The sequence below is a fragment of the Antennarius striatus genome, chromosome 7 (genome assembly GCF_040054535.1).
Source record: "Antennarius striatus isolate MH-2024 chromosome 7, ASM4005453v1, whole genome shotgun sequence".
NCBI classification, from domain to species: domain Eukaryota; kingdom Metazoa; phylum Chordata; class Actinopteri; order Lophiiformes; family Antennariidae; genus Antennarius; species Antennarius striatus.
In genome coordinates, this window is record NC_090782.1 from 16,984,180 (window position 1) to 16,994,775 (window position 10,596).

Genomic DNA, 10,596 nt, shown 5'->3' on the forward strand with positions numbered 1-10,596 from the left:
TTGAATAAGCAGTGTCTTCATCATGCAAGGGTTTTGACTGATAGGAATAAGGAATGCTAGTTGTGATAAATCTCTGACGAAGTAAAGACAAATGACAACTTTTTTCGTCTTCTATGATGAGTTGGGGGTTATCAAATGAGATTTACAATATTCATAGAGCTGTAGTTCTTGTCCCTTGGCACTCCAGTCCCCCAGAAACACCACCAGATATATTTTGTTTTTCTTTCAAGATTGTATGATGTGTAAGAGTAAGTATAAAACAATAAATTCACAAAGTTTATTTTAAATTACACTTGTCTTTTGTGTTTAATGTCACAGTATTAAGACAGATTTTGATAAAAGGTATTTTGTTCTACCGAACTATTATGTGTTATTTTTGCCTAGAGAATATGCTGTGACCTCATTTGCTGGTACATAAGTATTATTTCCACAAACAGTACAAAGGAAAACAATATGGGTGCAAATATTGTTGCACAGGTGTGAGAAAATAGTAAATTCATGTGAACACCACATGGCAAATGTGCCAATCTTGAGAATGTCTCTAAACTTGGACAAGTAAAGCAAAAAAAAAAGACATTTATAAAAATGACATCTGAAGTACACATATGTTTAAGGAGTAGCAAACATTTTAACAAATGTATATGTTGGTGTGAGAATAATGAAACATGAGCAGTTTGTCTAATTTTGGTTGTTGCTTTAAACTACAAACTATACCACAATTGCTATTAAAAAAAGGTATCACCCTTTACTTTTATGTCTGTGGGGAAAAAGGTGTCTGTGTACAGTATTAATAAACAAACAGTTCCTTTACTATATTATTTCTTTATGCTCCTTGCATATATGTTAACTTATGCCACTGTTGGTCTGTGCAAATTCACTAAGGTGGTAGGGACGGGTTTTCACTGCGGTACTGCTGCAATATTTCTGTGTTAAAGGGGTTGTCCGGATATGGAATTGCCTTTCATTTATTGTGAATAGTCTACCCTAAACCTATACAAGTCGTACCTAACCATAACCTTAATCATGTTCTGAGGAATTTGGTTTGGCTGCAAAAGAAGAGGGCTTGTGTACAACTGGTCTTGACAAAGTTGATTTTTGTGGAGGTCACCAACAGGCAACACCGACTGTTTCCTGGAACTTCCAAAGGTAGTCACTTTGCTGGTAGAAGAACCTCCCTGATTATTTACCGGAGATCTACAGCTTGTAGTCACTGCTGATAGCTGACAGCCTTCTGATAGCAGGGGAGGTTAGTCACGAATTCTTTCATTGAAATTACCCACGCGTCACGATGCCTGTTCTTCGGTAAAACAGCCCATTACAGCACATTGTCCGTAATGGATCAGCTTTATCTTTCCAATCACCAGCACTTTAGTCAGACACCATAAAATACTAACTATATTCTTTGCAAAATGCGCCAATGAACAATAAAGTTCAACCGTGTCATCTGGTACAAGTCACCCACGCTGATAACGATAACACGTTTCCCTTGATTGTCCAATGGAAATTCTCATACGTCACATCCGGTCAGCTGTCGCTTCCGGATGCGGTGAAATAGCAAAGTAGGAAAACACCGCACGTACTTGGATTTAAATGCAAGACGTCATCCATAAAGTGAGAGGACATACCAGTTCCGTACGCGGTGGATCCAGGGCGACAAATCCACACGACGGATACTGTCCCGTGGAGTTGCACGTCAGTCCTCGGTGAAGGAGCACCGTGTTTACCGAGCAGCTTGTTTTTGTCCTGCTAGCTTAAACCACCGTAGCGTTAGCCGCTCACGCAGACGGACATCCTCTCTGCTAAAAGAACTTTTTGCCACTGATGCAACTGATACTTACGAGTGAACCGCATTGTGTGTGTCGTGTGTATTGAAACTGAAAATAGTGTGCTTTTGTTAAATTTATTGGTGAAGGACTTCATCGGAAACAGAAGTTTTACTTTCCCTTAAATATCGTTTCGTAAACACGTTGTCTTCAGTCAGTCCCCAAAGTCTCCACGTATGGACAGAATGGATTTGACGGAGAACACAGGGGGAACACAGCGGATGAATTTTCAGTAGCGCTTCCCTGTCAGCTGGCAGCTTCCACTATCTTTTCCCGTTTTTGCTGACAGGGCGCTATAGAAACCATATCCTGTGTTTGAGTACGACTGGAGAGGAGGAAGTCTTGCTTTTTATGTTTATTTCAGCATATCCTTTTTGAGAAAACGACGACTAAGCTTTTCAGCTCAACAGGTAGGTCTGCTGTTGCTTTCATACATGTATTGTGTATATTTTAAGTGGGGAAACCTCATCAAATAAATACTGTAAGCATTGTTTTGTCTGTTAAATATTGATTTCTGTGTATTTTGAAGCACTGAGTTGTCATCATTGTGTTTTATAAGATTTAACCAATGTCCAAATAGTCTAAGTTTTTTCAGCAACTAAATTTAACAATAACTGATTTTATTCTTAGGAGCATGAAAGTTGTTGTTTTTTTTGTCACGCTGAAAATTTTGCATCTGCTAACATAATGTATTCATAACCAGGTGATTGAACAAACGTTTGATCTAGCAAAGATGATATAATTTGCCTGTCGCTTGAGACTGTAGTCAGTTATAAGTATATGTGTCACAAATATTGAGAAACATTTTTATTATACTGTGGCTCCTTGTGTCAACACTGAGAAGATGATTGACTGAATAACACAATGATCCTCTTGTCATCTCCATGTACATTGAAGGATGAATGGCCTCTCTCTCAGCGAGCTCTGCTGTCTGTTCTGCTGCCCACCATGCCCCAGCCGCATCGCAGCCAAGCTTGCATTTCTTCCACCTGAGCCCACGTACGCCTTTCTTCCGGACTCAGACGTCGGCCCTCCTGCACAAGGAACAACGGGGACATCTACCCTCCGGGTGCGGAGTGGTGCATCAGTTGCTGGAAGCGGGGCAGTTGAAGGGAGATGGAAGCTCCACCTGACGCAGCGAGCAGAGTTTCAGTACTCGCAGAGAGAGCTGGACATGACAGAGGTGTTCCTGACTCGTTCCAGTCGAGGGAACAAGATCGGCTGCATTTACATTCGCTGCGTTCCTAATGCAAGGTGGGATATTTGAAAAGTTTGTGTACCTTCTGAGCCAGTGGTTCTTTTATGACAGGTATTCACACATTCTCAGACTTTGCTGGAACTTCATTGATGAGTTTCACCAATGCTTTTTCATCTGGTTTATAATAAACATTTTTTTAAATGTTTATCTCAGTCACAAGATATCAATTGCCAATGTATCAGAAACCAAATACAAAATATTTGGCTAACACCTCTGTAGGTGTGCCACCAAAGTTATTGGCAGTGACTGGTAGATAGATTTATGAGAAGTGATTTTAACGTTAAACCTAAGCAGAAAATATTTGCTGTAAAGTGTTTATTATATTTTAGGTTTTATTCTTATCCTTCTGGACTGAACTGCTGCTGATTAATTCATCCAATCAGTTAAAAAGACATCAACAGGTTTGTGTTACAGTCTGTGTATCCTAAAACCTATCTAGTATCACACAAGAATGAAACCAAATTAGACTTGAAATAGCAGAATGATCGTTCTGTCACATTTTATGTGGCGAGGCCAAGAGCAAAGCATGTAGAGATTCGTTACTAAAACCACTGATCTTATAATTGTATATGTGTAGCAGAAGAATCAGGTTTCTGTAGGGAGCACAACATGCATTCATGAATAAAAGGCAAGGGCTAGAATGTCCACCTTTTTTATAGTGGATACCCTGTTCAGGCTGTTCAAAATGTCTGCCTGTGAAATGTATTTGGTTAAAGTCCTCTAAAAAAAAGACACCAACAATGAATGATTGGGGTTTATTTTTTAGAAACGTTTTTCATCCCCACTGGGGAAATTCTATTTACACTCGATATAAACACACACAAAGGAGCTGTAGACATGTAAATAATGGAGAGATGCTGGAGTGAAGGGCAGCCACATAGCAGTGCCCTACAAGCATCTTGTTGGGTCTGGTCTCTTGCTCAAGGGCAGTGCTCAGGAGGTGAACTGACACCTCTCCAGTTTACACTCAATACTTCTGTTCTACACTGGTCTTGAACAGACCACCCTCTAGTCCTCAAGCCTTGTTTATTTTCAGTGTCTAGTGATTAATGACAACATCACCTTTGTTTTTGAAAGGGTTTAAACTTGTGTATTCAAACATGAGTTAAAATATAATTATACATTTAAATACAACCGTTTTCACATGTAACAAGCAACCAAAGTATAATTCATGTATTTCTCCATTCTTCTGTACTAGTACAACTATAATGTTACTAATTTTAGTCTCTGGATTTGATAGATAGGCTTTGTGACAAATTACATTGTGGATCCTGTATTTACCCTGTCTTTTGTCTGTACTTTCAGATTTACAGTACTGTTCTCACATGGCAATGCAGTAGACTTAGGCCAGATGAGCAGTTTCTACATCGGCCTTGGCTCTCGCATCAACTGCAACATCTTTTCTTATGATTACTCAGGCTATGGTGTCAGCACTGGCAAACCCACAGAGAGGAATCTCTATGCTGACATTGATGCTGCCTGGCATGCCCTGCGCACACGGTATGCTATGATACAGTATAATTGGACCATACATGTCCTACAATGACTGTTTCAGTACATGGTATCTTGTTGAGCTGAGACAGGATTCATCATTTAGATTAGAATCAAATCAAACCTTTTAGAAAGTGAGGATGGATTCTAATGTCTGCTGCTGCAATGAATGATACTAAGAAGACTAAAAGGAGTTAAAATTATGACGGGTAGACAAAGGTCTTTTGGAGAAAAGGTTTGAGAAGAAAGAATGAATTGAGGTGGCAGAGGTTGTGACTGGGACAGAGATGGGATGAAGAGAGCAGATATGGGACAGGTGCTGTGGGCATAAAGAGCAAGATGGATGGATGAGGAGAGAAAAGGCTGAGGGGCATGTCTCTCAAGGACACTGTGGTATGATAAAGTGTCTCATTAGCAAAAACGGAGCTCCCTTAATGTGGTTGTACCCCCAGGAAGACATGATTCAGCAGACACTTCACTAAGCTTTGGCTGAAGGGGGAAATTTATAACATGTAGCTGGCAATAGTCACTCAATATTCAATAGTCATTGTGATTTCAACGTATTTATTAAAAATCTTTTGTTTTCCTTTTAATGTTTTGAAGTTGAATAAGTTTAAGAATTTTCAGTAGAATCACTAAAAATCATCAAGTTGCAGCTTCAGAAATGTGCTGCTCTTTTTTAAATAGACAAAGGAATAATGTAATGTTATAAAAATAACTTCATACTAAGTCACATCCATCGAACAAAGTCAGTGAACAATAGTATTCCTGTGTTGTGCTAATGCCGCTGTTTAAATCCAGTACTGTACTTACAAAATCAAAACATCCGTTGGCTTGCACTCTAAGGTTCTCTGTATATCTTTGGTTTTAACCAGGTATGGCATCAGTCCAGAGAACATTATCCTGTATGGACAGAGCATTGGAACAGTACCTACCGTGGACCTGGCATCACGTTATGAGTGTGCTGCAGTGGTGCTTCACTCGCCGCTAACATCTGGCATGAGGGTGGCATTTCCAGACACTAAGAAAACTTACTGCTTTGACGCTTTCCCCAAGTAAGTGTCTTTTTCTGCCCTTTAAACCTCTTTGACAGAATCCTATATTTTATTGTCTGATTACAAATTAAAATGATATTTATTAATTCCTTTTTGGTGCATCGTATGATCAAGTGAATAACATTGATATATAAAAAGAAATCATTTGCTACAAAGATGAAATATATCTGTTAAAGAAAATCCTTATAAAACATGTTCATGTAAGGGCACATTGTAGTCTATTTTGATGTCCGTAAACCTATAAATTTTTTAAGAAATTTGAAACGAAAATCCTTCTGTTTGCAATATGGAAACTAAACCAATGTGGAAGCTCACCTTGTCTATACATTCTCTATTATTACTGTACTCGACAACAACCTGTTTGAATCCATGTAGTCATCAAATTTCTCACTTTGGTTGCATTTGTTGGTTGATTTGGAAGAGCATCACCATGGATCAGTGTAAATTTTTACATGGTTACAATCCATCCATGCCACTGTCTATTTTCTGCTTCTCTGTGGTTGGGTTGAGGTGGCAGCAGGCCAAGCAGGGTATTCCAGACATCCCTCCCATCAGCAACACTCCGGCTCATTTTAATAGATACCGAGGTGTTCCTAGGCCAGATAAGACATGTAATCCTTTCTGCTCGTTTAGGGTCAATCCCTTTCTCTCCTCCCCATCTCAGCTGGTTCCTTTTGACACAAAGGAGCAAGGGTTCTACTTTTAGTTCCATTTGGAAGTCAGAGCTCCTTAATTTCTCTCTCTGACTGAGCCCAACCACTGAACGAAGTCATTTTGACCATTTGTATCTGGGGTCTCATTTCAGTCACTACCCACAGCTCATGACCCTCATTCAGTTCATTTTCCTCTCACCAATAAAGAAGACTCTACTTACACTCCTGCACTTGAGGCAGCAACTCACCTCAAACCAAGTGGGAGTTGTCCATTATTTTACAGCAGGAAATACTAAGTCCCAGATTTGTAGGCACCAAAGATCATGAACCAATAAAGTCAACCGAGTCACGTTATCAGCAAATATCAGATTCTAAGCTCACCAAACCTCCTTATCTCGACTGCACCTTGACTCTCTGTCAATGAATATTACAAAGGATCAGAGACATGGGGAGCCTTGACGGAGGAAAAGACTCACTGACAATTTGTTTGACTCTACAAGGACACAATTATAATTTCTTATATAGGGCCAGAAAGCATGTTGCAACAGCCCCCATACCCAATAGTCCCCCACAGGACTCTCCATGGGACTGTGTTGTCGGCCTTCTCCAAAGGCACCAAGGCATATGTGGTCAGGAAAAGAAAACCCATGACCCCAACAACAAACCTGCGAAGATAAAGAGTTCAGTGACCCACAGCCTGGGTGGAATCCTGGTTCTTTTTCCTGAACCCTCTTTTGCAGCGTCTTAGAGTACAGTGTCCTTGGGAGGATGACAGTGTGGCTCCGCTGTAACTGGAGCACACCCTCTGACCCTCTTCTTGAATGGTTAAAAACCATGAATGAATTACAGCCTGTTTTTCAAGTAATGAAGTCTTGTGCCATGTCGCTGCAACCTGATAGATGATGAGTGTAAGCTGTCGCATCCACCTCTGATGCTTCTTTATGGATGGAAAAAAGAAAAATGTGGTATTAAAAAAGAGGATGTGTTTCTTTAGCGTTAAGTAGTGATGATGAAGAAAGCTGACTTGTCTTGCAGAATATTTTCTTTCTTGTTAGTGATAAAATCCTGCCTGAGGAGGTTTGATGCCCATTTATAACGTGGGTGTTCAGTTTAAGAGTTGTTACTGTGTTTTAGTTTTTCAATACTTTTCCACTGAGCCCGTCTCTTGGCCTGGACAGCACAAACACAGAAAACGGCAGTCTTTGGTGAGACTCTCCCTTCTGTTTTTGATGTCAGTTTATGAGTACTGGCAGAGTCTGACAAAGGTCAAACACAGATAACGCCAGCTTTATCGCAGCGTCTAGTCCCAGATGGTACAAGTGGGTGACAAGGAGAGGTGGTAGGAAACCAGGGAATGCTCTGCTGTGTTTGTAATGAGCTGAGAAAGCCTCCAATGTTTGTCTGTTGGACACATTTAGTGTGCGTCACTGTGAAATTTATTTGTGCAGTTTGTTTTTAGATCTGTTAGCAGAAGGAAATTAAGAATCTCTAAAATTCTCTAAAATCTCAACTTCTTCCTTCTCCTATTTCAGCATTGAGAAAGTGTCCAAAATCACATCACCAGTTCTCATCATCCACGGGACGGAGGATGAGGTGATCGACTTCTCCCACGGTCTGGCTCTGTTCGAGCGCTGCCCCAAGGCGGTGGAGCCCCTGTGGGTGGAGGGGGCGGGACATAATGACATTGAGTTGTACAGCCAGTATCTGGAGCGTCTGCGCAGCTTCATCGTGCAGGAGTTGGGCGTACCGCACGCCTGACCAACCATCACTACCAGTTCTCTTGACCCGCGTCAAGCATCATTTCTTTGTATCTAAGATGAATGTGTGTCTAAACCGTTCCTCAGCCGGTGTCGATTTACAGCCTGCAGTGCTTTGTTTGTTCTGATAGACAAAAGACGTGTTCCCAAACACCAAAAGTGTGTGTGTGAGAGACTGTTCGCAAACTTACACAGTAGTGGTTATGGGAGATACGTATTTTAACAATACAGCTGCCATGTGTTGGCAGTAACTAAACTACTTGTGCAATAAAGCAGGTGGTGTCCGCAGGAACAAAGGGGTTTATTTTAAGTAATCCTTTAGGTCTACTATATAAGGGTCTGACTGAGAAATGTCTATTTTCCAGTTTGTGTGCAACTTAAATTTGTACTGTTGTCTAGTGGGAAACACTTCAGATGATACTTCTGATGCGCCAGTAGATACCAAGGATTTTTAATCACCTTTTAAAATATTATCAAATGATTTATAACTAAGTTCTCTACATCGAATGCAATTGAATGGAGTTCAATTGCACAGATAATTCTGTTTAAAGTTTATTTAAGTGTTTAACTTAAATACACTGCTTACAAATACACTGCATGTTCTGTAAGAACATGCAAACTTTGAATTGGATTGCATTGCATCAAAAAAGTGTTCCTCATATCTTCCTCTTCATGCATACATGAAGATAAAATTAAATTGTGTTTAGCATTTTATTTTGTCGCTGTATTGAACTCTGCTCAGGTAACCGTCTTTCAGCATTTGTCAATGCTTCCTCATGAGTGACATGAGTTATCAACCTGACTCTGATACTGATGCTGCGGTACAGATCAAACCGTGAGCTACCACTCCTGTCGTCTTCTTTCTCCTAATTAAGTTTCCGTCATTTCGCAGATCACATGTACCAAAGTCGTGGAGTGGGAGAAACTGAAATATATTAAACTAAATTCATGCACTTTCTGACAAAGCACCACTCAGAAATCTTAGATACTTAGAGATTTATCTTCAACATAGGATAATGTTCAAGAGATTGATGAAAGACTCTGTAAACCAGCTCCTTTTAATGGAACATCTGAGAGAATGTTAGGCCTGTATTGTTTTAGTCTTTGCATTTGCATTGTTTATTTACCATTCTGTTATTCGACAGCTTTGTCTTTAGTGGAGGAAAAACACCAAACTTTAACAGGCCTTGATTTTCTACCTCCAGCCGGTTTTATCTCTTTATATCTTAAATAATCTTTACTGTCCATTTTAGCCATTTGCACTCTCTCCTGAGCTTTATTTTTCCACTTTGAGACATGAATTAAAATCACTTTGTTATCACAACTTTATTAACTGTTGAGAAAAAAACGTTTATTGTTAATTTCTAAATTCAATCATTGAGTTTCGCTCTTATGAATATATTTCCCTTCTTAACCCACGAACACAGGGACATGTTTTATAACGCTAAAACTGTTTGTTTTACAGCTCTAACATGAGAGAGTGACACTTGAGCATTAGACAGGACAAGGTTTGAACAATTTTTATATATATATATATATATATATATATATATATATATATATATATATATATAACTGTTCCTGTTTAGTTTTGTTTTTGAAGAAATGTTAGAACTTTCAGCTTTTCTGGTGTACCTGAACCAAAGTGTTTTTTCTGTTTGTTTTTTTTAGAGTATAACTACTGTTAATGTTTGTAACCAAAGGCTATTCAAATTTGTGGGATTTTATTTATCTGTTTTGATCATTAGTGGAGGATTAAACAAAGCAAAGCAGTTTGCCTGAAAATCAATGATAGTGGAGCTTCATGCAGACGAACAAACAGCTTTTACTTTTGTCTTTTACTCAAGTGTTAGCATTTCTGGTGTAACCTGAATGTACGCATCATTTTCCTCATCATACACTACCCGTTGCTTATTATAACGACTAAAATTTAGTTTTTAAAGACTTTGTTTTCGACAATTAAAAGGAATAAAAACTTAATAAAACAACTGCGCTTTTATTCTTTTTAAATATTTCCATTATTCGGGTGTCACAGTTCAAACACACTAATCTACAAGACGAAGGCCTTTTCTCCAGTGACCAGAATGAAGTGTGTTCCATTCAACACCTGATTTTCCACTCATGGCTCTTCTGCCACTTGATGAATAATGACCTGCCTCTAGTGAATGTCCTCACAAGACGCCTCTGAGAAAAGCTCCAGCGAATAATTGGCTGATTACTAAATGAGTCTTAAATTGCCCGGTGCCTGCTCTGTTTTCCTCTGTGGAGTCGGCGCAGCAGCCTTGTTATCATCCATGCTCGGAGGGCTTTAAATGATGTGCTTTAATTAAAGCAGTGCAGGGACTTGGGTCTGTCCCATTCTCCCTCCGCTGTCTGCCACCATGTCGAGTCGTGAGGCTGAAATGGGACAGATGGATCATAAGCTGCAGCCCCCCCCCCTCTCCTGAATACACACACACACACACACACACTGGTGCCAGCTTCTTTTCAGCTACATAAAAAAATATCCAACGCCTCCCTCACTGCTCTCATGGATTAAAAGCAGCTGCAACAGCACTT

General features: G+C 39.7%; 1 protein-coding gene across 1 annotated transcript; it reads left to right on the forward strand.

Moving 5' to 3' along the window:
* Window positions 1–1,550: 1,550 nt before the first annotated feature.
* On the forward strand, window positions 1,551–9,881 carry abhd17ab (abhydrolase domain containing 17A, depalmitoylase b). Its single transcript, XM_068320176.1, has 5 exons — window positions 1,551–2,233; window positions 2,721–3,077; window positions 4,387–4,581; window positions 5,448–5,627; window positions 7,813–9,881. Exons 2-5 carry the CDS (start codon window positions 2,722–2,724, stop codon window positions 8,036–8,038), a joined length of 957 nt encoding a protein of 318 aa, XP_068176277.1. The 5' UTR covers window positions 1,551–2,233; window position 2,721; the 3' UTR covers window positions 8,039–9,881.
* Window positions 9,882–10,596: the final 715 nt, after the last annotated feature.

Bases quoted from the DNA above. Each gene is read 5' to 3' on its own strand.
- abhd17ab (XM_068320176.1), top strand. From the start codon at position 2,722: ATGAATGGCCTCTCTCTCAGCGAGCTCTGCTGTCTGTTCTGCTGCCCA. The intron at 3,078-4,386 runs GTGGGATATTTG...CTGTACTTTCAG, and splicing joins CGCTGCGTTCCTAATGCAAG to ATTTACAGTACTGTTCTCAC. The intron at 4,582-5,447 runs GTATGCTATGAT...GGTTTTAACCAG, and splicing joins TGGCATGCCCTGCGCACACG to GTATGGCATCAGTCCAGAGA.